The 27207-nt window shown below is 43.3% G+C and overlaps 2 protein-coding genes across 4 annotated transcripts; one reads left to right on the top strand and one right to left on the bottom strand.

The window, feature by feature from the left end:
- The first annotated feature begins 10 nt into the window (after positions 1-10).
- On the top strand, positions 11-6819 carry LOC135399964 (gastrula zinc finger protein xFG20-1-like). 3 transcript variants are annotated; one of them, XM_064631696.1, is made up of 8 exons: positions 11-159; positions 848-1033; positions 1254-1506; positions 1589-1651; positions 3450-4036; positions 4106-4241; positions 5088-5292; positions 5965-6819. In XM_064631696.1, the coding sequence occupies exons 2-8, from the start codon at positions 905-907 to the stop codon at positions 6140-6142; spliced, it is 1551 nt and encodes a 516-aa protein (XP_064487766.1). In that variant the 5' UTR covers positions 11-159; positions 848-904; the 3' UTR covers positions 6143-6819. The 3 variants fall into 3 exon arrangements, with proteins under 3 accessions (XP_064487766.1, XP_064487767.1, XP_064487765.1); XM_064631697.1 differs by lacking the exon at positions 11-159 and adding an exon at positions 180-310; XM_064631695.1 differs by lacking the exon at positions 11-159 and adding an exon at positions 441-734.
- A 1365-nt stretch (positions 6820-8184) lies between these two features.
- LOC135401307 (serine/threonine-protein phosphatase 4 regulatory subunit 4-like) lies at positions 8185-19916 on the bottom strand. Its single transcript, XM_064633627.1, has 23 exons — positions 19342-19916; positions 18886-18964; positions 18620-18752; positions 18374-18447; positions 18144-18250; positions 17562-17669; positions 17216-17337; positions 16988-17110; positions 16797-16909; positions 16474-16551; positions 16296-16415; positions 15855-15989; positions 15382-15555; positions 15188-15293; positions 14974-15099; positions 14752-14918; positions 14606-14647; positions 14447-14522; positions 14254-14328; positions 13530-13647; positions 13274-13395; positions 13064-13109; positions 8185-12230 (listed from the first exon to the last, which is right to left on the bottom strand). Exons 1-23 carry the CDS (start codon positions 19464-19466, stop codon positions 12173-12175), a joined length of 2427 nt encoding a protein of 808 aa, XP_064489697.1. The 5' UTR covers positions 19467-19916; the 3' UTR covers positions 8185-12172.
- Positions 19917-27207: the final 7291 nt, after the last annotated feature.

The following is a 27207-nucleotide window of genomic DNA, read 5'->3' as shown; positions in this document are numbered from 1 at the left end:
TTTCCATTCCCCTTCCCTGTCAAAGGAGTAATTTCCCACCATTCATTGCTCTTGAAAAAAACGGTGTAGAATCTCAAGAGTTTTCTGTAGTTTTCAGGGGCTACTATGAATAACCTGGCATCCAGTATTTAGCCGGAGGTTGCTTCGTTCCTCTTCAAGGTAAAAGCTTTGCATCAAATCAAATCATATTCGCGCAGTGCAGTAGGAAAGCTGGTCCGTTGCGCTCCCAAGGTAGCAGACGAGCATGACAGACGATGGCGTCATTTCTACTGTAAACCTTTGGCGAAATACCGCATTCGAACGAAAATAGGTAAGATCCGAGATCACAAAGACACAATGTGTTACACATGTTGTGTACTGAGCACTATCCTTGCACAATTATTGCGTCTAGACATGTATCTAAACGCGCGCGTAAAGAATGTTTTTGTCTGTCGACTGCTAGACTGCCTCAGAAAAAGAGCGCTCAAAAGTTTGGTAAATGCGTATTTGCACCGGAATTGAAAGGTTAACGTTATAGAGATGGCATAACGCACTGATTTCTTGAAGGGACGGTTATTCATTCATTGCTAATCTTTTTTGAGTTACATAAATACGAGATGGAATGTTAGGCCTAATCTTGCTTGGTTGTTAAGCCTAAAATTTCATGCAGAAGACATGGCGCGTCTGCACGATTGTTTGTTTCAAAACAGTATTTATGTATGTGCGCGCTCCGCGATAAAATGTTGCATTTCATGGTAGGTGCATTCAAATGAAAATGTTGCAAACTTATGCTTTCCAGCTGTCACATATGTGAGCGTTGTTGACTTCGACGAATAAAAAATATGCGAACAACTTCTGTCGTTAACAGGTCCTCGCAGAAGCCGTAGCGTACAATTCAGTGCCAAGAGGAGAACGAAAAAGAAAAATGAGCAGTAAAGACAGCGAAAACTGTCAGAAAAGCTTCGGCTCTGTGCCGTTGCTTGACATGCTGGCAGAGGTGGCGTCTGCAACACTTAAAAGTGACCCGGTTTTATTGAAGGACTCGCCGCAAAAGGTACGTAAAAAAAATTAAAAAAATAATTGCAAACAATTAACGCACAAATTATGAGTAGTTTATTCACAAGAAAACTGACACATCATAGTTTCTGCAAATCATTTTACTTGTATGTACACTGTTCCTTGTAGGCTTTTATGAGATTATTAAAAAAGAAAATTGTGCATGCCACTGTGCAGAGTAATAACAATAGTCGCAGTAACTTCTAAAACTCTCACAGGTTCGAAAGGCTTCCATGCAAGCGGACATTCTTACCTTGGATCAGATCCGTGCACTGTCAGACCGTATGTTGCTTGACATGTTTTCCGAACTTACAAGCAACGAAATAAAACGGATCTTCAGCTATCGGTGTTACTTGATGCCCGAAACCTGCACAGAGACATTTTCTAGTTTCGGAAACGAGAACAGAGCAAGATTACAGATGAAGTCTCATCTGCTCACTCATATAGCCAAGCTGCTTAGGGAAACAGCAGGTAGGTGATTATTCATTCACGGGATTCTCTGCTGTTGGGATATGCATCCTTACATTAGTACTTTGTCATTAACCTTCTGCAGGCATGGACCAAAAGAGCAAATTCACTGCAGAGCCCATTCAGGCAAGACGCCGTCGCCTTATGGGTGAGTTGTTTCAAGTTAAAAATAATGATATTGAGAAAGGGTTAAAGCTTGGGCAGGTTGGAGACTCTTACTTACAACCGATATAATCCTCAGTATGCATTGAGGGCTTTGTCGGTTTTAAATAATGATCCTACCACTGACAGTGCTGTCTGAGGTTCTCCATGGGTTTTCCGGCAGACTTGTCAGACGAATGTCAGCACAGTTCCCCCTGAAGTTGGCCCATGACTAACTCCTCCATCCCCCACTCTTTCCTACTGTCCTCTCTCCATCTGTGCACATCTGTATGCAACTCATAGCCACACTTGCTTCATGGCGGTAACACAGAATAAAATAAATGAATAAACAAACAATGATTGTGAGGTCACCCGGCTACAACGTAATGACTAGGGTTCGACACTTTCAGTTTTTATTTTAGGGCGGATTAGGCGTATGTTCTTCAGTTTTTAATTATTTTCATGAAATCAGCATTTTCCTGTTATCTTTCCGGGATGTACATGGTTTACCCTGTGTTTATCGGTGAATATAAATCGCAACGTAATTTAAAAACTGTGCGTCTCAGCGCAGCCTTAAAACCAAAAAGCAATACAAAATTAGCCCCAATGAGACATCACAAAAGGAGCACTTTATTGCTCCACAGCAAAGTGGTGGTACCTAAATCGTGAAAGCGGAGCTCATTTAAGCTTATTGCAGCCATTAATCTCCCTAATTTTTCCTCGGACATTCATTTTGCGTTGTGTTTTTCGGTTAAAATGGAACGATGAAAAAATGTTACCGGCATATGTTTTTCGGCTAAAACCGTAAAACATGCACTCCAGTCATGACCAATGCAGGTTATCATTGAGCAGCAGGCCAGTGACATGTATGTTTTCGAATGTGTTGCATTATGTTTAATGTGAGAGTTTGCAAAATTACATAAAGAATTGCATGCATAAAATAAAAATATTTCAGAAAGGTGGTTATATTGGCTTCAACTATCGTTCTACGTTACGCAAGAACCATTCCCAAGGACATCAAGGAGGCCCCTCGGAATGTCACATGTAGCTCAGTATTTATACAAGGTGTTTTTTTTTATTCAATACAGATTTATAAAAAAGCTATGAGAGCAGCAGTTTTTCATATCACAGTTGTCTCGCCACGAAACCACGAATTATTATTATTATTATTATTATTACTATTATTATTATTATTACTACTACTACTACATGGACGAACATTCTGTCGAAGAGCATACGTAACCACTGGATGGCTAATTACCTAAAATTCATTGACTTTTTAATTGGAGGTTTTCAGGGAAATGTGAGATACCAGAATTGGAGCCAGTCATTATTGCGGAAGGGGGGGGAAAAAACTGTATAACATACGTGCACTATTTTACCTCTTTTCCAATAAACCTCTACCCGAGAAACGTCATCATGACGTTGGTAGACACACCGAAACCAAAACAGATCGGAAGGGGAGAGCTGGGTTCCACGAATGGGCAATTGTTCCCTGCCTCCTATTGAAAGAAAAGTAGGACCGAAGGTCGCGTCCTTTTCAGAGACCATCGTAATCCCCTCAAGACCGTGGCTTTCGGGCGCAACCTTGTTCGCCACTAGCTTTCAACGTAGTTCAACTCCACCAAACTCGTGGCGCTGTCGGACATTATGACGTCATTTGTTTACAAACAGGTAGAGGTCTATTGGGAGATGAGGTTAACGCTCTGAAATGTTGCCCCAAAATTAAAATGCATTCGCTTAAAAGTATGTTGGCATATTTAAACAAAAAGTGGCTGTAAAATGGGCGTTCTCATTTACAATAGAGCTTGATGGAGGAGGCCGCAGGAAACGGCGAGGCCAGGCGAAGAAAGTTGCACCAGTCAAGCCGGAACGGCACGAGAAACGCAAGATAAAGGTTCGAACCGCCCCGCCTCCGCAACGCGACACAACCTCCAACGGCACCCACAAAGACCTGCACCACCGCACGAGCCAGAGGCAAGTAGCGCAGCCAGCATCCGAAGAGAAACCCATCGTGGAAGACGGACCGAGACAGTTGGTATTGCAAGACCACTCCTACGCTGGTAATGGACGGAAAGCTTGTCTCCCCGAAGACGACGAGTCAGACAGCGACATGGAGGAATTGTGCGGAGACGAAGTGGAATCGCGGACCCATCTGCCCCCCCACATGGTCATCGCCACCCCAGCCTTCCCTTACGTGTACGTGCCTCTGTTGCCTAACACGTCGTCCATTCTGGAAGTGGCGGAACAAGAGGACGAGAGTTCCGTGAAGAGCGAAGATGAGAGCGAGTCCGAGCCAGAGGCTGCCCTGGAAGCCCCACGGCCGCAGGAAATGAGGAGTCCCCGAAAGTTTGCAGACAGAAGGGCACCGGACTCTGCGGACTACGAGAGGGTGAGCTGTTGCGTGTGATTGTTTCAGTTTTTAGGTACATGTTCCAACGTCTCTCTTGCCGACTTCCAGAGGCTGGCACTGAAACACATCCGCGCCCTACGCTCCAAGCGAAAGGACGAACGAGGCCCTCTGGTGTGCAAGATCTGCAAGACTAAAATGTTCACAGCACAGGCTACTCTGATGTACCACTACCGCAGTCATGCAGGCAAGTACCTTTGCACCCTTTCCTCCCTCTGATGCACGTCAGACTAGATCATGTCATAATCGGCAACCCCTATGAGAAGCCCGTCCGCACAATCCGCTAGGGGCGCTACTCGTCGGCCCGCGAGATCTACATCCTGATTGGACAATGGAAATTTGAATTTTGAACGCGCACAAGCGGACGTGCGACTACCGTAGCAGACGACAGCAACGGCTCCTATGAAAATGCGTAGAATGATGAATGTAATCAAATTTAGAACGAAACATCTTCCGTTGGATATCAACCGCTTGTACAAAAATACTAAGTTAAGCTGAAGTACTAAGTACTGTAGAAGTTGAGGAAGCAGTAACCGGGCCGATGAGTAGCGCCACCGCTAGCTTCTAAATGCAGCGCTGGAAACGGGTGCCTATGACATGGTCGTTATAATTAGAGCTGGAAGTTTCCGGGAAATATTTTTTCCTACGTTCGGGGGGTAAAAATCGGGTAAATAAACATGTGCACTAAATTCATGCAAATTCGTGTGAAAAAACTTCCAGTACGCTAAATTCGGGGAGAAATCAGGCTCAGTTATTCAAACAAACTGTAGCGGTTTGGTACAAACGGTGATGTAACTGCATTTTTCTGCCAAACAAGTAAGTTAGTGCATTCCTACAGACATCCCAGTGAGAGCAATTTGCCGGATAAAAATCGGGTTTCACCCTAAAGAGGCAACCTTCAATTCGGGGAAGAATCGGGTAAAACCCTAAAACTTCAGGCTGTAGTTATAATCTAGTAGGTCGTGCTTGGATGCCAATTTATATAAAAAAAAAAATACAGTGTCCCATGTCGCCTCTCTACCTGTCGCTGCAGGTATCAAGCCCTTCAACTGCAAAATCTGTGAGGCAACATTCACGCGTCAGCACAGTCTCAACTACCATATGCTGATCCATAACAACAAGAGTCGCTTCGCATGCGACGACTGCGGACGGAACTTCCGCCACCCCAGCCACTTCAAGGAACATCTTCGCAGACACACCGGAGAAACACCGTATGAATGCGCAGACTGTAAACAGAGGTGGGTGGCTAAATTTACTTTGACGGATCGTTCGTTGCAACTGGCGCTACACGTGTTTTCCTATAGCATTTCTGGCTAGATTCAAGATATGCCTCGTTTATATTATCGGATTTTTCTCCGAATGCTGATCTGAAGAGAACCAAATAGTGTTGGCTGCCTGAGTTTGTCACACTTTGCAACAAATGGCACCATAAACAGGCTTGTGTAATATGAGGAATTCATATGCTGGTGTACATCCTTTCCTTCTACGAAGGGATTAGCACAATTAGAATACTTTTTTCAGAGGCTTACTTGGACGTGAACACTTGCTGGATCAATATAAATACATTTTACCATACTTAAGTGAATGAATGCCATTCATTGATAAGATTCATACAGCATTTGACAGATTGAGTTACGTGTCTTTGCAAGCCACATAAAAGGGAAAGGGAAAGAAGAAGAAAAAAAAATTGAGGCGAATATGTACGAAAAATCAAAACCGTACCTGCGAAAAACGGTCCCAATTTTCGAACGTCAAAATACGCTGGCTCAATGGGGCATCTGATAAAGCCACAACTTTTGTCCTAAATATTGGAAAGTCTGAACTTTTGGAGTCTGAAAAATCGGTCGGAGACTGTATTTGCTGAATTCAAGGCACGGGACCATAGTTACAGGATGGTGTTCTACTTTCAGGTTCAAAACAAGGAACACTTACAAGAGGCACCTCAAGACTCGCCACAACAAGATCCTCACGGCGCAGGGAATCGTTTCTCTGGGAGACAATGCCGAGGGCCTTTTGCGCAGAGCCTTGAGGCACCACAAGCAGAAAGAAGACTCGTGGGCGGATGTGGCGTGCACCCCTTCTCCGTAGACGTGAAACAGTTGTGCGCGGGAAAAGTGCGAACACTCAACCGGAGTTGTGCATACGGAGGCCTTTTCACTATCACACGTCGCGAGTGGAACACGACGTCATAGAACCAGCGTACTTAAAAGATGTCACGAAGCATGGCCATCGCAGTTTGTGCTATGCAGGCACGTGCTAGGCACTGTGCATGCGTGGAACAAATGAATTTTAGGCTTGTGCAAGTTGGCCATGAGCTACCCAAGTGTGATCATTCGTGGAGATCGAGAAACCCCGTAAAGGGCCCGAAAGTTTTGTAGAGCACCCTTTGTGCGTTTTTTTTACCGCGACTTCATACGAGCAATCTGCGTAAAGATCCCGTCATCCCGTTTTTGTGTTTCGTTTCTAGTCACCCCGAGTTCCGTCAACCCGTGCGGCAGTTCCGAGCTGGTGGTGGTGGCGGCGGCAAAGGAGAAGAGGGTTTCAGCCGTAGCTAGTGTGTGAATAAAATTCGAGTGAAGTGACACCAGTGGCCATCACAGTGACGTGGGTCGATGAATATTTTTGTAGTTGAGAAAGCTACCAGATGTCTCGGGCTGGTTATACGAATGCCGTGAGCAATATTATGTAAATTTTGTACAAAGACTGGCTTTGTAAAAAGTTTGAAAACTCAAAACGCTATTAAAGCTTTTTGTTTCTGTAATCTACCCACTGCTCTGTTTTCTTTGATTTTTTCAGAAGTATATTCCCTCCTTCTCTTACAAGCAGTGAAATAAGCACAAAGCAGAACTGGCTTAATGGGGAAAGCATTTTTCGCTTCAATTTGATATCTGTGTGGGGGAAATTCTCATTTGATGTACTGTTATCAGCACGTGCATTAGACAGTTGACTAGAACTTCCTTTTAAAGAAGCAGTGCAAGTATCCGTCCATAAATTTTACAGTTTCGGTTGAAGCAGATGGTACAAAATACCAGTGCAAGTACGAGTCCCAACAGAGGAAGAACAAGTGTAGCGTAGGCTCTAGAATTCAGCATACCCATTGCAAGTACCCCATCTGGGAATGACTGAGACTGACATCACTCCGTAATAATGAGGGAAGTTCCCATTGAGCCGGTTCGTGCAACACGGTCACCCCCGTACGTGCTGCACCGTGTACATGTCGGACGAGTTTTCACCGTCAAAGGAGATCACATCTTATATCAATCACGTGGACAGTACCTCCCAGGTTTTGCTGCTTCATGCATGGTTGGTCTTTTCCATGAATTAAACGGGGGTTTCAGCAATTCCTAAATGTCATTATCCTCTCCTTGGAAGAAGACTTCGAAGAGATGTTGCCATGTACGACGACACCCCATTCCATTTCAATCTGGTGACTTTTCCTCTCTAGTTAACAAAAAAGCCAATGAATGACAGTATATGCGTAGCTATATTTCCTTGGGGACAGCTGTCAACGAGCAACGTAAAATGTTTCAGTGTGTAAGAGTGTTATACATTTTCACGTTTCAAAAAAGTGAATATCGCACCTCAGAAATATATCCCACAAATATAAATACCCGTAAACCACCACGAATTATACAGGGTGGGTGCTCTAAAAGGTCAGTCCCATTTTCGTGCAAGACGCGATAACTCCTTGATGCACAGACTTTCTCTGCCTCAGAGTAAAGAATTTATGCAAGAGAAGCCTACGAAAAAAATTGTGGTTACCAAGCACTGTGTAACAAAATAAATACAACCGTGCAAACTTTCGCCTCCATCCATCGGTATATAGTGCGTAGGAAACACATGAAGACGAAAGTTTGCGTGGCTGTATTTAATATGTTACGCAGTGGCAGGCAACCACGATTTTTTCGTAGGTCTCCCTCTGGCATATATTATTTGCTGTGTGGCAGCAGAAGTCTCTCTGTCAAGCAGGTATAGCGTCACTCACGAAAAATGTGACTGACCTTTTATAGCACCCACCCTGTAGTTTTCTTACTTGAAACATTGTTTTATTTCATTAGGTCAAACACTGCAGGCCGTATGTTGAACTACATCGGCAAACCATTCATGCTGCAAAGGCCGCGACACAGCTATAGTAGAAATAATTGCAATGGTTTAATGCCAACTTGTACAATTGCTCTTTTGCACATGCTCTTGATGTGTCAAAGAAAGAAATCTTGCATAGATCACATCTTTGGTAAGTTCCCCACATTCTGTATATAACAAACTTTCAGATCATCAATAATATTTGTGGTAACAAGTAAAAAACGATAAAACTTCTAGACCATCAATAATGTACATGATGATAACTAAAAATGAGGAATACCTACTATGAACTTACTAACCTGCCTTTGTTATAAGAACAATATCTACTGATGTTAAGAGTTTATTTTGGCTGTGCAAACTGCGCAGCCAAAATTGCACTTTGTAACAGAAACCTAGTAAGAGTACTGACTTTTAAATATATTACGCTAATGAGAACATGGAAAGTTTCAGTAAACAAAAGGTATATGTATCCATGACACAATTGCACATGCAGCAACTTCAGCCATAAATTTAACGAACATAACAATGACTTGTGCTTCCCTCGCAATAAGGTTGTGATGTACCACAGAAAGTTGACAACTGGATGGTTGATGTTGGTAATATCATAGTTCATGACTTTGATAAGTTGATGGGTAATATCACTGCGCTTAGTGTGATGACTCACAGATCTTAATGCACTCAAATTTGATGGATGTAATGCAATCAAATGATTTTTTTGCAGACAGACTATGCTTGATGGTGTTAAAGAATATATTGGTAAAAGAGCATGAAGAGAGAAGGCATTGAAATACCTTCTACGTAGAAATTCTCCCTTACTGTACAGTTAGATGGGATTATATGATTACAACGCAGTGGAAAGATTTTGGGGAGAACGCAGTACTGTTGGTGGACACTACCATATACAAGCAAGAACTCCAAAGATGAAAGAAAAGCATGAAAGAAGAAGAGCACAGAAATTGTGAACATTCACGCTGTGGGTCAGGAAGACTTCAAAGCTAGCAGGCCTGGAAAGGCCAAGCCTGCAGCACCAAATGCGAAGTTTGAAACTGCTCAATGTTTGGCAACCTACATGTGAAATCAAGCACAAACATCTCATGCCCGCTCAGTGGGTCAATGGACATTCTGGAAATTATAAATTTTACCAAAGGTAGGACACAGCCTCCAAATGAGCCTCCGTATAGTCTCGTCACAAACTATAATCAGCCATAACGGCAATGGACGTCAATAAGGCACAAGAATGAGTTGCGCTGGCTTTAATGTGGCGTTTGCTCTCTTAAAGGGACAGTGCAGGGATGTCCACATTTGCAGCATTCAACTGCATACATAGGCTTGCGTTACTGTTTACTCGTTTGGTCCACATGAAATTAGTGGTGGTGACTGTAGAGCCCATTAAGTATTATATGCAGGGTGTTTTTTTTTATTCATTACAGATTTTTTAATAAATAAGGTTATTATTAATTAAGGTTATTACTAAACTAATTAATTAATTATAGCTAATTAGTCCAGTCGTTGCATACACTGTCCTACAGGATGTCTGCCTGGCCTCGTAACCTGCCGAAAGGGTTATGTTGTACTTTACAAAAGGAAAGAAAGTAGAAGAACCACACAAAAGGAAAGCAAGGTGCCCTGATACGAAAAAAAAGCCAGCACAGTTAATTACTTAACTTCTAAGCAAATTTTCATTTCTACATCTGCCTACATGTAACTAGTAGGTTTTGCCTCTCACTTTTGCATTACTGACAAAGGACTGAATGTTCAAATGTACTCTCATTAATGTTTCCAGCCAAATGTAGCCAGTAATAAAAAATGTATACATAATATACGTATTTGAAACTCAAAATATGTGCACAGGCCCATGTCATGTTATGAATATTACCAATAACAGAGTGACTAAACAACTGAAACAGTGTCATGGAAAGCACAAATTGCACACTCATTATTATAACGTGGCTATTCTACTGCACACGTGAGACATGTTGAAGGAAGTACCTGGGTCAGTTTCACGGGAGCTTGTGATAAAAATATGCAAATGAACTGTGCAAAGTAAAATATATATGCATTAATATATGTATATGTCCTCCTCTGTGTGTATTTATCGGCACGTTGTGACTATGCTTCGTGACAAAGTAAAGTTTTGTGTAGTGCCCTTTGGTGTGCATAGATCGGCAATGGATATTAAAAGAATAACTTACAAATATGCTATAGCTATGCTATTTCCAGCATGTTTGCACATTTTTATGTGAGGATAGAACATAAAATGTGTGCTGAAAAACAAAAAGTAGTGATTCGAGCAAAGCACAGTGAAATAAAATGCATGAACGGGTGATGGAGTGAAATAAAATGCATGAACGGTATCTATGAAAGACAATGTTTGTGTACATATAGATGAGTCAAACATTCATCCTTCCTGAGAAATCCATGTAGCACAAAAGTAAATATGCACTTTGACATTCTGGTCTCTCCACAAACATCTAAAAATAGAGTTCTATTACACCTGACTTTTGCCTGAGTTGCAGACTGCATACCTCTTGCTATGCAGAATTATTATATTTGAAGCACTGTAGGGTGCTAACATAGTCAAGCATTGAAAGTAGGCACAATGGAACATAGGCAGGAAAACAAAAGGTACGGAGTGACATCAATGGTATGGAGTGACAAATTCACTTATGGTTTTTTGCAACTTTTGTTTCATAATAACAGCATGTGCAAGTCCTCTCTCTCTAAAATTAGTTGGACACATGGCAGTAAAATCTATAACCCAATATATTTCCTTCTCATCTTCAAAAACGAAAAAAACAGGACTAGGACTTCCGAAAGCTGCATTCTTCCTTCTATCAATAGACCAATGATAAGATAACAATGTGATGTGGACACATAGAGGGAAAAAAAACACCGATATCACAATGCCTGTCCTGCATTTTGTGCAGAACTGCATAAGACCCAAAAGCAATTTTTGTAAAAATGCATTGCACCTTGATGCTTCTCTCGTGGTACAGAGAACGTCTACATGCTTGGGATCCTTTGTTGAGTTTTCCAGGTCCTGATTTGCACATCGCCTACCTACTTTTCAGACCTGCGTTCAGATGCCTGAATCGCTAAACAAGGCACTTCACTGGGGTTATGCATGCCTAGGTTTGGCTCCATACTTGTTTATGGTCATGCCCATCTAACAAAAGAAAGAAACAAAAAAAGGCTATGATGAGGGTGAGATGACGTCACCGGCATATGGTTCTGCTGGCAAGTGAACAAGTTTGGGGATCTTTATCCTTGCATGCTGGCTGAAGTTAGCTGAGGCTCGCTGTAAAAGCCAATGAATGCCGCAGTGTGATGAAAATGACCTGCAAAACAAGCTGTTGATGCTCCACAGTGGTGGTTGCAGCAATTGTGGGTACGGTCGCCAAAATGGACAATGTAGTGTGATCGACATCTGCGTGCAGCAAGCTTTAGTGCACTTGGCAAATATTTTGGCGTACATGCCAGATGGCATATAGAATATGACATCATGTTGTCTATAATTGCAGCAGTCACACGTACCAATATGTAAGGTCTTTCGCACACAAGCGAGGATGAGGGAGGGTGAGCATGCCCAAAAATTCAACAACTTACAAATTTCATGGAATTCAAAGTCTCTGGGCCTACAAGTGCACATGAATTCAGTATTGCTGCTCTACTTACTTCATAGCACTACATCACAAGTCGGTAGTGTTATCTGTATTGTTGCACACTTCAGAAAAATAACTATCAATTCCTTTGGAAGCACTTGAAGGAATATTTTTGTAAACGTATCTCAACACTCTTCAGAGTGTAGTCATACATTGACTACACATTGACTGCATATTGACTGCATATTCTTGACTACATGCCAATCTGGGCTATAGACCAATGCAAAGGAGGTATGGTTTTGCAATGGCACTAATGCCCCCCAAAAAACTTCCCTCGAAGCATGTGCTTTGCTACTTAGCAGAACTTGACGAATTGAATGCCCTGGCATCGAGGACTGTTCAGTCTTAACATCATGCTGTAACCCAGGATCGGTCAGAGGTCACTAGTACGCGGCACAATACCATCCAGGCACTCAGACTGGGGTCTTCGTCTGAAATGTCAAATGTACCTTTCAGTACCTATCCTCTAAAACCAAATGATAGGTGTCAGAAAGGTGTGGTACAGTCAAACACATACCCACTACATATTTTTAGCAGCAGCACTGAAATACAAGCTGAAACTTTGTGCAACAAAGACCAAAATCAGTGTGATGTAGTGTAACGTGGGAGAGCTGTTTGCACGTACATTAATATTTGTACAGAGACACACGCACATATGTAAAAATGTATAATGTTACAGCGTAAAGCGAGACTACTTTGCTTGGTGGATTCACCTAACACTGGAAATCAGTGAAGAGCCTGAATTTATACTATGACTCCCATAAGGTTAGATTATGTGTACAAGAAGGCAAAATGTATCAGAATGAATAGTAGTAAATTTGAAAAGTTCCTTGATATAGCAACTTCCCCAATATCAAGATTCAGTTGCATAGGCAGCATGACATGCAGGGAGCACATAAGTTTTTAAATTTTTTAAAAATAACCTGGACTGTAAGCCATGCTGCTCTCGAACAATTCTGTGCTTGAAGTGTGAAGAGATGCCTAGCATTCCTTGTGTGCGGGTCAGCTTTCTATGAACAAATTTTGCATCCTCCAGTGCATGCATTACAATGTGTCATATGACCCAGAAGCACTCCCATACAAAGTCCCTACCACAAGGTAACATGGCAATTCATGAACTTTTCAAGTTAGTACATGAACATTTCTAGCAATTAGCGCACTGCCTTTGAATGGTGTGAAATGTATGCAAAATCTGACCAAATCCAAACATACAATATGTAAGAGACATCTGCAGTGATGGTTAATGATTACTAACGTGACTTACCGAATCATTCGTGGAGTAGGGATCCTGCTTGTAGATCGTGGAGATTCTGCAAACAGATTCATTTCCATTAACATCAACATTGTTGCACTTTTTATCGTTAAAATTTGCAATTAGAAACATCATGTTATCACGTAGTGACACAAAGCACACAAAATATGCATGCATACACCAAAATTAGTCTTAGACATGCACAGTAGGAAGGAGAAGGACCTGATGGTTTCCTGCAGGCAGGCAAATGGGATGTGATGGGAGGCAACGGTAATGCCCTCATTCCAGCTGGCATGTGAAAGGAGACCAGGCGGGGCTCTCCAAGTGTCACTCGCACTGGGATCCTAGAAGTATATCGTAGAACGTCTGTATAATCTTTTATGAAGCATAAGAAAAAAAAAAAAGAGAGAGAAAAGAAAGGTGTTGTGCTCGAAACTATGTTTTAAGTTTGCTACACCTAGCTATTGGGCCGCCTGACCTGTTCTCCAGTTTCGAAGGTCCATTGGCCTTCTCGTTCCTTGATGATTTTATCTCCGTGGTTACTCCATTGGAGTCTAGAGACAAACGGTGAAGCCTCTTAATTTCGGCAGCTGCAACTGCAAGTAACAAATCACTTTAAACATGGAATAGTAGTTACTGGTACCCATAACCTAAGGGAGCTAATATATATGTAGGGCCTGAAGTTTTCGGGAAATTTTTTTTCTTCTAAATTTGGGGAGTAAAAAGCCCGGTAAATAAACATCTGCTCTAAGTTAATGCAAATTCGGGTGGAAAAACTTCCAGTACGTTAAATTTGGGGAGAAATCTGGCTCAGTTACTCAAACTAACTGAACTGAACGATGAAAGACGGAAGGCACAGAAAAGGTTAGCCAGCTGTAGGACTCGAACCCACATCTTCTGGATTTGTATGTGTTTGTTCTTTCTATGTCGTTCCAGCCTCAGAACGTCAGTTCTCTCATGTAACTGAACTGGTTCGGTACAAATGGTGATATAACTGCGTTTGCTGCCGAACAAGTTAGTGTGCATTCCAACAGGCGAACAGCGAACAACAGGTGAGGGCAATTTGCTGGGTAAAAATCGGGTTTCACCCTAAAGAGACAACCTTCAATTTGGGGTGCAAATTCGGGGAAGAATCAGGTTAAACCCTAAAACTTCAGGCTCTCTATACATGTTCAGATATTATATTTTTTGTTTACAATCACCTTTATTAGAACGCATAACCATAGAGACAGGGCGTACAGGAACATCTCTGATCAGCCTGGATGTTGCCTTTCGTTCTGAATTGAAGTAGGAATAAATACAGTAATGGAAATAAAATCACACCTCAATGAAACCATAAAAGTGATAAGAGCAGAAGCATGCGAGTTGGGATGTTGGCACTCGCTTGCGTCTCACCTCTAACGGGGATCTTTCCTTGTTGTGTTAGACTCCCTGTGGCAAAAACTCCTGGTGACTTCCTTGAACCAGAATCCTGAAAACATTTCAGCGCGATCGAGATCAGCAAAAAGCTGCGCAAATCAACAAAGAGCACATCTTTATCAGCAGATGAGCTACCTTTTCTGTAGGTACTTCAATACGGTCCAGTTCATCAATGGCCTAGAAACAATGCGTGCTATAACACATGCATATGGTGTGATACGATTATGATCGCGATTTCATTGCACGTTCGCCAAGAAGGTAGTAGTATGCAGTTGACTCACATTTCTCAGAGCAGCTGAGACATCTTTATCAACTTCAGTTGCAAGTAACTTTCCTACAACTGCTTCCAACTGCTGCAAGCTGCTTTCATCACGTGGAAGTACAAGTAAGGACTTGAGACTAGGAAGCATCTCACAGACCTTCAACCTCACATTGGCCACTTTGTCTCCTAAGTGGAGGTGAAGAAAGGTGAAGGCTTCACAACCACTGACCAATGTGCTTACCTGAAAGGAGCAGCAAAGGGTGAAAGAAGTTATCCTTAAAGTAGCGCTTGGAGAAGAGTAACATGGCCTGCCCGCAGAGTCGAACGTAGAGCATCCTGCTGCGACAGCTTTGTCCCTGGCTCAAGTCTGAAACAGGGTATGCAGACGTGCAATACTGCAGAGCATATCACATTGCACCTCGCTTTGAAAACAACAAAGATTGCATCTTGCATACTTTGTATGATCTGGCTCACAAGCTCCCTCCTGTGGCTTTCGCTTGGTGCATCCCGCAGGAATAGCAGAAGGTTATGTGAAGCTGCCAAACGACAAGGAAGCGCTCTCTGCACATGGAACAAAAAGTTTGAAGAATAGTGCTCCATGCAACCATGGGTCACTACGTTCCCCAATGGGACGTGTGTTGTAGCTTACAGCCGCGTGCAGTCGATTCAGAAGCAGACGGCTGACTCGAGTGTGCAGCGTGTGGCAACTCGACAGAGCTCCGAGACTGTGCAGTGCTTCGACGTGCAGACGCCAGCAACTGCTGACTAAAACGGAGCTCTCACAGCACTCGAGTGCCTCAATCAGACTTTCGAGCTGCTGTTGCTGTGAGAAAATGTTAAAGTAATGCAGCTACCACGGAAAAAGTGCACGCACGTACAGCTAACATCGGAGTTAACTTGAACGCCATTCCAGCCTGCAGGCCCTGGTAGTGCTTAGTAGAAATAACGACGGAAAGTGTCTTGGTCATCTATTTAGAGTTACAGCGGGCGAGCCTCGTTATGAACGCATTGTTTTCTGCTGGGAGCTGCAAGGGTGCGTTTCAGGGGCGTTCAAGTTAACTTTGACGCAAGCCGTATGTGCAAATCAAACTTCCGAAAACTGTACTGAAGTTGAGCACCCACCTTGCAATTTGGAGCAAGCACGCTAAGGGTTAATGGCAAACGGGACAGCAGCACACTTGGACAATTGGTATCACAGAGTAGATGTATAAGGGAATCGAGCACCATTGAGGAGCTACGTCCCAACACACGCACAACCTGGCAAGATAAACATGGTCAATTTGAAGCACGGAAGCCTGAGTGCCCTTCATGTTCGGTGTACTTTCTCTAACTATTGAGAGAGCAACTTTTGTGCTATCTTAACCAAGAACCGTTGATGTGCTCACATTCCTGACTGGTTACGGATAATGGATACAAAAAAAAAAAAGAAAAAAAGCCTTTTGCAGGGACAGCTTCAGTTCAGACCAATCTATCATGTATTTTTGCAACATGTACAACAAAATTATATAGAAATACGAGATTATGTTGCTCAACTCTTTTGGGTGACCGAAGAACATTTCCTACCTCGTGCAGGCCTGAAGCGACGGTCCTTCTCACAATGGAATGTGGATCTCGACACAGGTCTTGGAAAGGCTTAAAAAGCTTCTCTTTGAAGTCGTGGGGACCAACAAATGCCACCATTGCCTGCATGTTTGAGCGCCATGAGCGATTAAACACTCACAGCACGCAAGGTACTGCATACCGGGAAGTTGTAAGCGCATGCGTTGCGACATTGCACCAGCTTGTCGCTAATCTCGGCCACAGGAACTAAATCTGGCATCTAGAAACGTGAGAGATTATAGCGATACCATTCATTAGCTCTCTACATGTATTCTCCGAGGAAAACAGAGATGCCAATCTTATTCCGCATCTACAGGTTTTCCCGCCGATTTTAATCCAAGCGCCATCGAAATTAATCCATGTGCCATGCAAACTTTATGGGGCATGGATTAATTTAGCTGGCACTTGGATTAAAATCGCCGGGAAAACCTGTAGTTCTTTCAAATGTGGAACATACACACTTACAAGTGTAAAGTTGTCTGTCGCCTCCCCTCCTCCAGTGTCTGATGGCAGTCCACACCGGGCCAACTGACGAAACAGGTCTAGAAACCACTCCCGTTCTTCTTCCAAGAAACTCTCTGTGGCGAGCAAACATAATTTCTGAAGCATTATGCAACATTAGATGTACAAATAGGAGTACTGACTAAAACGCCTACCTGCTAATCCCAGACAGAGTCGCCCCATTTCCCTAGATACTGCTGGAAGTGTGCTGTCTGTTATGTGAAGGGACCTCTCCGTGAACTTCTTCACCAAGGGTATGATGATGTTTCGACACGAATCTGTGAAGTGAGCCACAACGTGCATACTATTATTATAATAATACATTCCTTTGACATTCACGTATCACATTCATGAATTTAAGGAATAAACGTAGTCATACTGACCATCATCTAGCAGCGGCAACATGTTCACGACTGTCTCAATAGCGGCTAGTCGAACGGAACAATGCTCGTCATTAGCCATTTCGACTAGCTCTGGAAGGATGACATTTTTTGTTGTTTCCAACCTGAAAAAGCAACATAGTTAAGTGAAACACGTGTTTCTTCTACATAGTACCAAACCATGTCTGTTCTTTGCATTGATGAGAGTGTTCATATAACCGGCAAGCACTTTTGTACATACCCAACTTAAAAGATCATCACCGCTATGTTGCAAAGTCATTACAACATCAGTCTAAATGTCACTTCCAAGCACTGAAAAGACGTGCCGACCATCTTAAGGGCAACTCACCCTATAGCTCTCGTAACAGAATCGAGGTGCCGACACATGCATGCTCGTACAGTGTGTTCAACATCTTGGCAGAGGGACTGAACAAGTGGTAAGGCTTCTTTCTTCACTCTGAAAAGTTTCATGGGCTAAGCACAGTGTACAGTAATTGTCACACTCTGTCAAGGTCAAGACAGTGCAATCGAAAGTAATGCCAATTAAGAATGTAGAGAACAGAAAAATGCTGTAGGTCTGTGAACAAAAACCACAGTGTTTCTTTTCGAACATTTTGTCTCGCGTTGTCCCCAGCCTCAAAATTTTCCAAAAATTACTTACGAAATTAGAACATTATAGAAATGAGCGTAAAATTAAATAGTACGTTGTACAACGTGGCACAAGAAGACCTTCAAAAATGAGAATTTTTTTCTGCTATGCTGTGCTAGGGCATGTCACAGATGGCAAACACGTATTACGACAAAATTAACATTTTCATTTTTGGGGAATTGAGCGTAACTAATATGTTAATGTCTCATCATATATAAAATATAAAGAAATGATGATGACAAATAAATTATGATAACATTGCACACACGATCAAAGACTCACACATAGGGGTCAAGCTTGATACATATCTTGCCAAGGAGACGACAGCACAACACGCGCGCTGGCTCTGGCTGGGATAGCTGACCCTTGTTCACAGCAAGTGTCAGAATCTGCAACATGCAAAAGCAAAATGACAAAATGAAAAGCAAATGGTGCGAAATGAATTTTCACTAGAGAATCAAAAATACTGATGCTTAACATAAAGACATCTGATAAAATAGAGTAAAACTTACATCTTTTCTGAGGACATCTTTCGGTAATAAGTCCATCACGTCAAGTAAGGTCTCAACCCAGGCACTGGCAACAACTAACATTAGGAAGAGACACAAGAAGCGCATAAGTTTAGACATCTCAAGTTTCATATAAAAGGGAACAGTGCTTGCCTTCATGCAATTTGTCTCGTTAATATGACTTTGGTGCTTTGTAGATGTCTAAGATCCATATTTCACGTAGCGCAAAAATGATTTGCGCGAACTTACCTGGATCTTTGCTTTCAACACTAGACAATATACTCTGGAGAAAGGAATGTGTGAAGGTGTTAGAAGTGGCTGTACTCTGGTTGAACAGTGTCAGTAGATCCGGATGTTCTTCTTGATCTATATCAGTGCGATGCTATGAAAAGAGAAATGAATTATACACCTTAGGGTCGTGCCCGTTGGGCATTGATGTGCACGATTCATAGAACATCGTAATAAGTTATGTGCTACAGACAGTGCACACTTCAAAATGATTCAAGAATACGTACCCGCATTTTTGTTTCTTGCGCCTTGATTTCTGTGTCACCACTTCCTAAGCTCTCCTTGTCATCACTTGTATCTGCTTGCCTGGATATAGACAAGTACGCAGTCAGGCAGATGCGTTTTTAAAAAATTCGTTCACTGCAGGCCTGGTACATTCCCCAATGTACCGATACACTGATCATTATTGGTGCTTCAAATTCAAATTACAATATGAAACAGGCACTTCTGCATGTCAGAATTAGTTCAATTATACGTACATTTACCAGAAGCAGACCATGTTGCCACATTATTTTACGTCTAGATAAGCTTGCTTTCAAAACACTGTTGAAACTCGCACATTGGAAGTAGGTCGTAACTTTAAATAGGGGAGGAAAAACGATCTGGCTTTCAGACTGCTGACTGCACCGCGAGAATTTTTTTGACAGCACAAGAATAAAACAAATAGAAAACTTCAAATTTACCCGCGATCTGTGCAAGTATCACAGGGAGCCTCCCCGCCTTCCAGAGGTGGTGAGGCACAATTACGACCCACATTGCCTGGGTCGGCATGAGATGTTTGTCCTGCCTCTGTACCTGGGAGCCACATTGTGTAGCTAATTGGACGCTGCAGCTAAGGGTAAAACAACGGGCCAGAATCGTCCGGATATCGGATGGATACTTGACAGTTCATTGTGTTCTGTCCACAACGCCACAGAAATCTCAAGAAAAAAGAGAACAAGTCCCAAAAACAAATATGTCGCGAATGACAAGGTCGACAAGTACGCGAGAACACCAGAATCATTGCTTCACTTAATACAATGCGCAGCACATCCCACGCACAAAGCGCAGGTGATTCAGTCCGTGACAAGGCAAGGCCGACAAGTTGTGCAACGTCGAAAAGGAATGTTTCTCGAGTCTTCTTCTTGTTTTTGGATTGTGGTTAGCTGTAGAAGTCGCAGGAAGGTGTGGAAGCATCCTGCCGACGGAGCGACTAACGGGAAAGAAACTTCACTTTTCAAGAACATTCAGAAGTGGCAGAAGTGAGAAACACATTTGACTGGCGTTGGATTCAATTTGGTATGGCTTGGATTTGGATACGTTAGCCGCGTTGTCTGAGTCACGCCCGTACTGTTCCCGCCAACTTTGGCGGAATCAGCACTTGCATTGCCTGTATGGACCTCTTCCCGAGAAACGTCATCATGACGTGGGCAGACAGCCTGAAACCGAAAGAAATCGGAAGAGGAGGGCTGGGATCCACGAATGGGAACTTGTTCGCTGCCTCCTATTGAAAGAAAAGTAGGACCGAAGGTCTCGTCCCTTTCAGGAACCATCGTAATCCCCTCAAGACCGTGTCTTTCGGGCGCAACCTTGTTCGCCCCTAGCTTCGAGCTATACTATTATACCAATACTATTCAACTTATACATTGCCGAGCTAGAAGAAAGACTAAAGACAATGGACATGGGAATAAAGCTAAAGTATTGGGAAAATGGGACACAACAGGTGCTGACAATCCCAGGGCTTTTATACGCAGATGACCTCGTGCTGATTTCGGAAGGAAAGAAAGAGTTACAAGAGATGCTAAATCAATGCGGAAAGTTTGCAGAGGAGAGAGGTCTGCAATTTAACACAAAAAAATCTGCCATACTGAGCTGGGATGAAAAGGACGACGGAATAGAACTTACTGTTCAGGGTACAGCAATACCATACCAGGAAATGTACACCTACCTCGGCATCGACATAGCAACTACACAGACCAGCCTCCAAGATTATGAGAAAAAAATACGAACAAAAGCACAGCAGGCAATCGGGTACCTGAACAGGGTGGCACAATGGAGTTTCCACTATCCATTGGTGGTACGAGAACTATGGAAAACAGTGGTAGTGCCCACAGTTACATATGCCAATGGAGCAGTCTGCATATACTCAAACACAAGAGAATTTCTAGAACGCAAACAGCGAGAGATAGGAAGAATGGCCCTGAGAGGCCACAGATCCGTACCGAACGAAATAGTAATGGGTGACCTAGGAATCTCCACTTTTGAAGCCGGAGAAGCATATAGCAAAATAACATATGAAAGCCGGTTAATAGATATGGAAGAACACAGATGGCCAAGAATAATATACAAAATTACAATTCTAATGGGAATGCCGACTAGGTGGAATCTGAGAACTCGAAAATTGGAAGAAAAATACAACATACCAGTCATGCTTATAGAACGCTCTTCACCAAAATTATCAGACAAAGAAATACGGGAACGAATTGAGGAAGTGGAGACGGAGGCTTGGAGAAAGAGAATGGAAGGAAAACCAGCACTTGAGACATACAGAAAGGGGAAAACTACAATAGCAAATGCAATCGGGCTGTACGATAATTCCCAGGAAAGTGGCCGTCTGTTCGAAGCAAGAGGAGGGGTTCTACGAACGAGAGAATGGCGGAGCAAGTTCGAGGACATAGATAAGCATTGCCAGCTGTGTAAGAAAGGAATAGTAGAAAACACACGACATGTGATACTGGAGTGCGAGGTCCTTGGTGGAAAAAGAACATGCCCGCTAGAGGAAGCCCTCGGGTTTACTACGGCCAACGGAGAAAATACAGAGGTGGCAACAACCAAACGCCGATTGAAACAATGGTCGGTAGAAAACCGTCAGGAACATAGACAGAACCGGAGGAATACGGATGATGCAAAAGCAGACGATGCAACGGGACCCCTCATACCAGAGGAAAAGACGGATTCAACATCAACACCACAAGCGGGGATAGAGTTGAAAGGACACGCCTGCTAAACAAAAGAAAGGACACGTCTACCACTGCAACTAATTAATGACAGAAGAGAAACGAAGCAAAGAATATCCGGCACGTCCGCACATTTAAAGCTGGACCCTCGTTCCAAAGAGGCCCACCAGGGGTGCCCCTACACTCCATCCATCCATCCACCCGAGCGTAGCTCAACCCTACCAAATTGGTGTCGCTGTCCAACACTATGAAGTCATTTGTTTACAAACAGGGAGAGGTCTAATTGGAAGATCAAATTGTAAGCTCAAGTATGGAGTGTTCTCTTGGTGCTGTCCTTTCCTTCGCGCGAGCCTTTATATTTCTTTTTTTTTTTCTCCTTTGAAAACGGCGCGCTTTTGTCCATTATGGGAGATACGTACAAAAACAAGGTAATGATAATTCGTGGCGAACAATGAATATTAGCGACGCCAGAGCGGTCGGCCCATGGATTAATTTTGCAAACCTGACATCTAAAAAACACAAACAGCGCATCAGGTCAGCTACCAAGAACAAAGGGTGGTACTGGTACCAAACGTGCCCCACATAAATCAAAACAGGATTACCTGAGGCATTCTTGCGGATGTACTGGGATGTGCCATCTGGAGGTAATAAATAAAATAAAATAAAAATAAAGAAGAGGTATTCTGCATGTTCAAACACTCCTATTTCTTTATTACTATTATTATAATTTTGTAAAATGTCATTTTGGGACAATCAGAAAATTACTTCCGTTGATTATGGGTTTTTAAAGGAGGAGTGAAGTGACGGGTCTAACACTTCCAGTCTCGTTCTTTATTGATTTATTTTTAATTTTATCACAGTTGACTGGCGACGTAAAGCCACAAATATTATTATTATTATCTACTTCTTTTCTGTCTAAACTGGCCCGCTGCAGCAGCGGCAGATTATGCACGAAAGCTTGTTATTAAAACTAGATGCTCCTAACCGCCTGAACTTTATTCTGACCACATAATGAGGAGAGAGCTAATTTCGCTCTTTCATATGCTATGTAAGTAATGAAAGCACTCGTGGTACAGCTCCCGTCAAAGTTAATAATAACACTTGAAAAAATGTGGTCTTCGTTCCCGAGCGCGATTACAGGAACCCTTGGAGCCACGAGGAAATCTTAATTGAACAAAATTATTCTGTCAGTTTAACGCAAGTATTTTGTTCACTTAACATTTCCCCAGTGCTCCCAGGGTGGCTGTTTATCACGCTTGGAAGTGAGACAGAATTTGTTCCAGTGTTATTACCAGAGTTCGAGGTAACTCGTTACTGTAACTAAGTTCCTTTTTTTTGGTAACTTGTAACTTAACTGGGTACTTTTGCGCCGTGGTAACTTTCAGAGGAACTCGTTCCTTTTTCTGGTAACTTTGCCTAAGTAACTTAAGTTAAGTTCCTAGTTACTTTTTACTCGCTTTCCACTCACATCCACATATTTTCTTGCTTTCGCTCCGGTTCCTCCATGGCATTTTTTGCCATGAAACGTGATATTCAATCAATGACAGTATTTTATTGAGGAAGTAAGAACCGCTGCCATTGAAATGAAGCTGAACCATTGTGCACCCACAGGGACTAAGATGCAAAGCGTTCGAATAGACCTCTACCAGAGAAACGTCATCATGACGCTGGTAGACAGACTGAAACCGAAACAAATCGGAAGGAGAGGGCTGGGTTCCACGAATGGGCACTTGTTCTCTGCCTCTCATTCGAATTTAAGTACTCGTATGCTCCTTGGTTGCAGGAAATAATTCCAATCCCTTTTGAGTTTTGCGTTCCATAACCCCAGTACGACTTTGTGTTAAATACTTTATCGAATTCCATTGCTTCTTGTTGTATGTGCCAACGCCGCCGCGTACGCGGATATCAAGAGATACCAAAGCGAGCATATACTGAAATTTAAATTGTTGGAGTACGTTCATCAAGTGTATCGTGGCGTATCACGTTTGGAACGTTGACAACATTTTTGCAGTTAACTTGAGACTCTGCAAACGTTGTCAGTGTATAGCTGCGAAAGTTCCTTGCAACCCATCCAGGCAAATATCGTGTTTTTAACTCAAGCTATCGTCTATGATGTGATTACTTGGTAGATAAAGCAGTAAACCTACACTTTTTCTCCGTTTGCTTACGTCACGTCACTAACGGTCACGTGTACTAAACGTCTCCGAAAAATAACGCGCGCTCGCGCGTTCCTTTTCACATCTATCAGATGTCCCAGGTCCCAGGGATATAGAAAGTAAGACACTTTTCGAAGTCCCATTGTGGATGTACAGGCAACGTCACATAGACGTGGCGGACATATCTGGTGGATCACTGCGTTATCTAGGAAATGTCGTCTGAGGCATCCCGCTCATGAATTAATATGCTCTGCATAGCGCCGTATTGAATAGTACAGTTTATCCGTCATATTAATTTCAGAAATAACGAACGAATGGGTGCAAGTTGCATTGGGCTCTCCCAATGTGAAAGTGACATGAAGAAAGAGCGTTTATGTCCATTGGCCACACGACATGCATAAGCTGCCAGTTCACGCCCACTCTGCACGTTTTCCCCATGAGAAAAACAACAACTTTATTTAAATGATGATGAGTCCATGACTATTGAAACACTATTTATTTATTTGTTGTTACGCCCCAAAGGCCTTGCACCTTGCAAACCCTTCACACAAGCTACCAAAGGAAAAATTGCTCCTGCTTTAACGCAGCGCGCCGAGTACTGCCACCTATCACGTAGGACTGGAATCACTGTGAGACCTGATTCTCCGATGTACGCGCAGGTGGCGCGACATTATTGGGGTTGCTTGATTCAGGCACAACTAGGGCTTGATATCCTACTAGTCTGGAAATTTTCCCGATGTGAGAGGAGGGGGGGGGGGGGGGGGGGGGGGGGGGGCGACATCACACAATACCCCGATCCGCAAAGACCAGAAACACTTCTTTTTTCTTTTGGGCTTGTGGAAAACGAAAGTGAGTCCATTTCCGCGCAAGGTATAACCAGGAAACGGCAATGAGAATGGTAACAGAAACAGAAATGGGGGTTTATTACCGAAATTGGAGCTGGTAACAGTAACGAAAACTAAACTGAAACGCTTACCACTTTCGGTCATTTTCAGAAACACAAAACGGAAACGAATTCAGGCAAACGGTCATTTCTGTTATGGGAGTACATGTCTTCTTTTTTTTTTTCCTTTTTTCTGAAAGCTTCTATGCTCTGTAATACACGCCCTGGATACCACGACAGAGCATGGAAACGCAATATGGGACCTTTAGCATGGATCTGATGCTTGCTCATCCCACGTTGTATAACTCCTAACGCAGATACATACGTAGACAGATATACAGGACAACATAGCACCACAACATAGCACCAGGACGGCCGCCTACAAGTTTTTCATTTAATCTTGGCATGATTGTATTTATACTAGTAGCGTCCGTCTGTGAATGAGACCCTGGAAGTAGGGCTGGCGGTAGAAATTACGGGCCCCGGGGATGACTCCGGATGAGTCCTGCCCGGGTCCCCCTCCTCACGTCTCCTGGTGCCAACAACCAACGGGCCTAGGGTCGGGCGCGCCCATGAAGAGGCCCGGGCTCCATCCCCGGCTGCACCCCCTCCCGTCGGCCTAGGCCTGGAAGTGCACGGTTGAAGGACTCGGAATTTAAGCGGGGCACTCTGTGAAGACATGTTTCTGCATGCATAATGTAAAAACCCCGAGACTAGGGAACACGAAGGGACAGACACAACACGAAGTCTCAAGACTTCGTGTTGTGACTGTCCCTTCGTGTTCCCTAGTCTCGGGGTTTTTACATTATGCATCATCTTCACCAGTTCGCTTGCTTCCTAGCCATCTTTTCATTGTCATATCCTCATGCAAGCTTCGTCCCTCATACTCAACATCTGCTTCTTGGTTCTTCATCGTCTTCTAGTCTTCATACCCTACGTCTCCAGGCCTTGTTCACACTTTGTAAACTTGGTCATTGCATCGCTACCACCCAAGCTGAATTCTGCTTCCTGGGCCTCCAGCTCCGAAATTGAGACTTCGTGTTGTGTCTGTCCCTTCGTGTTCCCTAGTCTCGGGGTTTTTACATTATGCATCATCTTCACCAGCTCGCTTGCTTCCGAGCCATTTTTTCATGTTTCTGCATATTTTCTTTCCAGAACATACAAGGTCTCACCGAGGCGAAATTACTTCTGTGGAGTGCTCGTGTTATGTACCCGGGAACACCACTTATGCAAACAGGGTTGTTGACAGAGCTCGAAAAAAAGGGGGGGGGGGGAGCTTCGCAAGAACCGATTCATCACCGGAAGCAGTAACGGAAAGGAAATTGAACGGCTGGTATCTGAGACGGAAACGGATTTGAATAAGGAAAATGGAAGCGGCAACGAAAATACTCCAGTTACCCTACCCTGATTATACAAAAGTCGTACTGTTGCTAGCGTAATCACATGTGGTCTGGACATTCTATACGGCCACGAGTAATGTGTTTGTAATGTTCTAATTCGACTTAATATTGGCACTGCATGTGGGCCACACATGAGGAGACTTGAAATTCAACTCAATCAATCTCTAGTTAATTTTCTTGTTAGTCAACATGTCGACATGGCGCTAGCACTGCAGAGTCCTAGGCACGACGAATGATTTCATTTCCGAGTATTTCTCGTAAACTGAACCAGACTAAAATTCTGTAGTTCAGAATTCGGCTATAGGCTTTCATCTGACGGCAGCTCCAGTTCCAACCAACCACCCACCGTCCATTGACGTTGCGCGCCTGAAACCATACATATCATATGATACATACACGATGGCACCGTCAGGCTTTGCAGAACTAAGAGGAACATCGGCAAATCTCTTGCCCGAAGAATGGGGGCGATTGTTCATGCCTTTAGCGTGTTCTCCTCGGCAACATAAGAACGTTGTCATCAGTGCTATGTCCTTGGCAGCACCGTCAGGCTGTTTCATTCTTGGACTTTCTAGGGGACACTGGCCTCCTCTGCACGCTTGTGCAATGACACTGCCTGGTCATAAGGGGTTTGTGCGGTGACTGTTGGGTTAGCGTTATGGATATTACGCCTACGTAGGAAACTTTATCATACCAAGGACTTGGATCGTTATTTATCCCTTACCTAATCATTTTATATCATATGGTGACCATGGCGACCAATGTGCCCTGTTGTAGTGATCCACAAAATTTACCCATGCGTGGTCATTTCAAGTATTTCTGAATAAGCCCGAGTTACCTGCAAAACACAGAAAGGACACGACACGAACGGCTGCATGTGTGTTGCCCATAGCCCGGGCCTCTTCCGCCTGGAGTTCATCCACCAACTAGTTTAGCTCCATTTTATCATTCACGTACGCATTTGTTGTTGTTGAGCAACGTAGATGATATCTCGAACCGCAGTGCCCCGGGAGGTTTCCAATCGCTGAAGCATCGGCGACTTCTTTGGCGCATCATCAGTCTAGTGCAGAAGGTACCACAGGGCACATTCGGCATTACACATGTATGCTCTCGGTCGAGACGTTGCAATGTCTGCGGATAGACACAGCCGCGGACAAACCGAGACTTTCACACAGGA

This window comes from Ornithodoros turicata, chromosome 7, assembly GCF_037126465.1.
Source record: "Ornithodoros turicata isolate Travis chromosome 7, ASM3712646v1, whole genome shotgun sequence".
Taxonomy (NCBI): Eukaryota; Metazoa; Arthropoda; class Arachnida; order Ixodida; family Argasidae; genus Ornithodoros; species Ornithodoros turicata.
This window is presented reverse-complemented; position numbering and strand designations above follow the sequence as displayed.

What these genes read in the sequence shown, in the direction of transcription:
- LOC135399964 (XM_064631695.1), top strand. Translation starts at nt 699, where the DNA reads ATGTGCGCGCTCCGCGATAAAATGTTGCATTTCATG. An exon ending in GCTGCTTAGGGAAACAGCAG is followed by an intron (nt 1,507 to 1,588) that starts GTAGGTGATTAT and finishes AACCTTCTGCAG; the next exon opens with GCATGGACCAAAAGAGCAAA. An exon ending in TGCGCAGACTGTAAACAGAG is followed by an intron (nt 5,293 to 5,964) that starts GTGGGTGGCTAA and finishes TTCTACTTTCAG; the next exon opens with GTTCAAAACAAGGAACACTT.
- LOC135401307 (XM_064633627.1), bottom strand. Translation starts at nt 19,466, where the DNA reads ATGTGGCTCCCAGGTACAGAGGCAGGACAAACATCTCATGCCGACCCA. An exon ending in CATGCGCTTACAACTTCCCG is followed by an intron (nt 16,416 to 16,473) that starts GTATGCAGTACC and finishes TCAAACATGCAG; the next exon opens with GCAATGGTGGCATTTGTTGG. An exon ending in TGCCTGCAGGAAACCATCAG is followed by an intron (nt 13,110 to 13,273) that starts GTCCTTCTCCTT and finishes ATCTGTTTGCAG; the next exon opens with AATCTCCACGATCTACAAGC.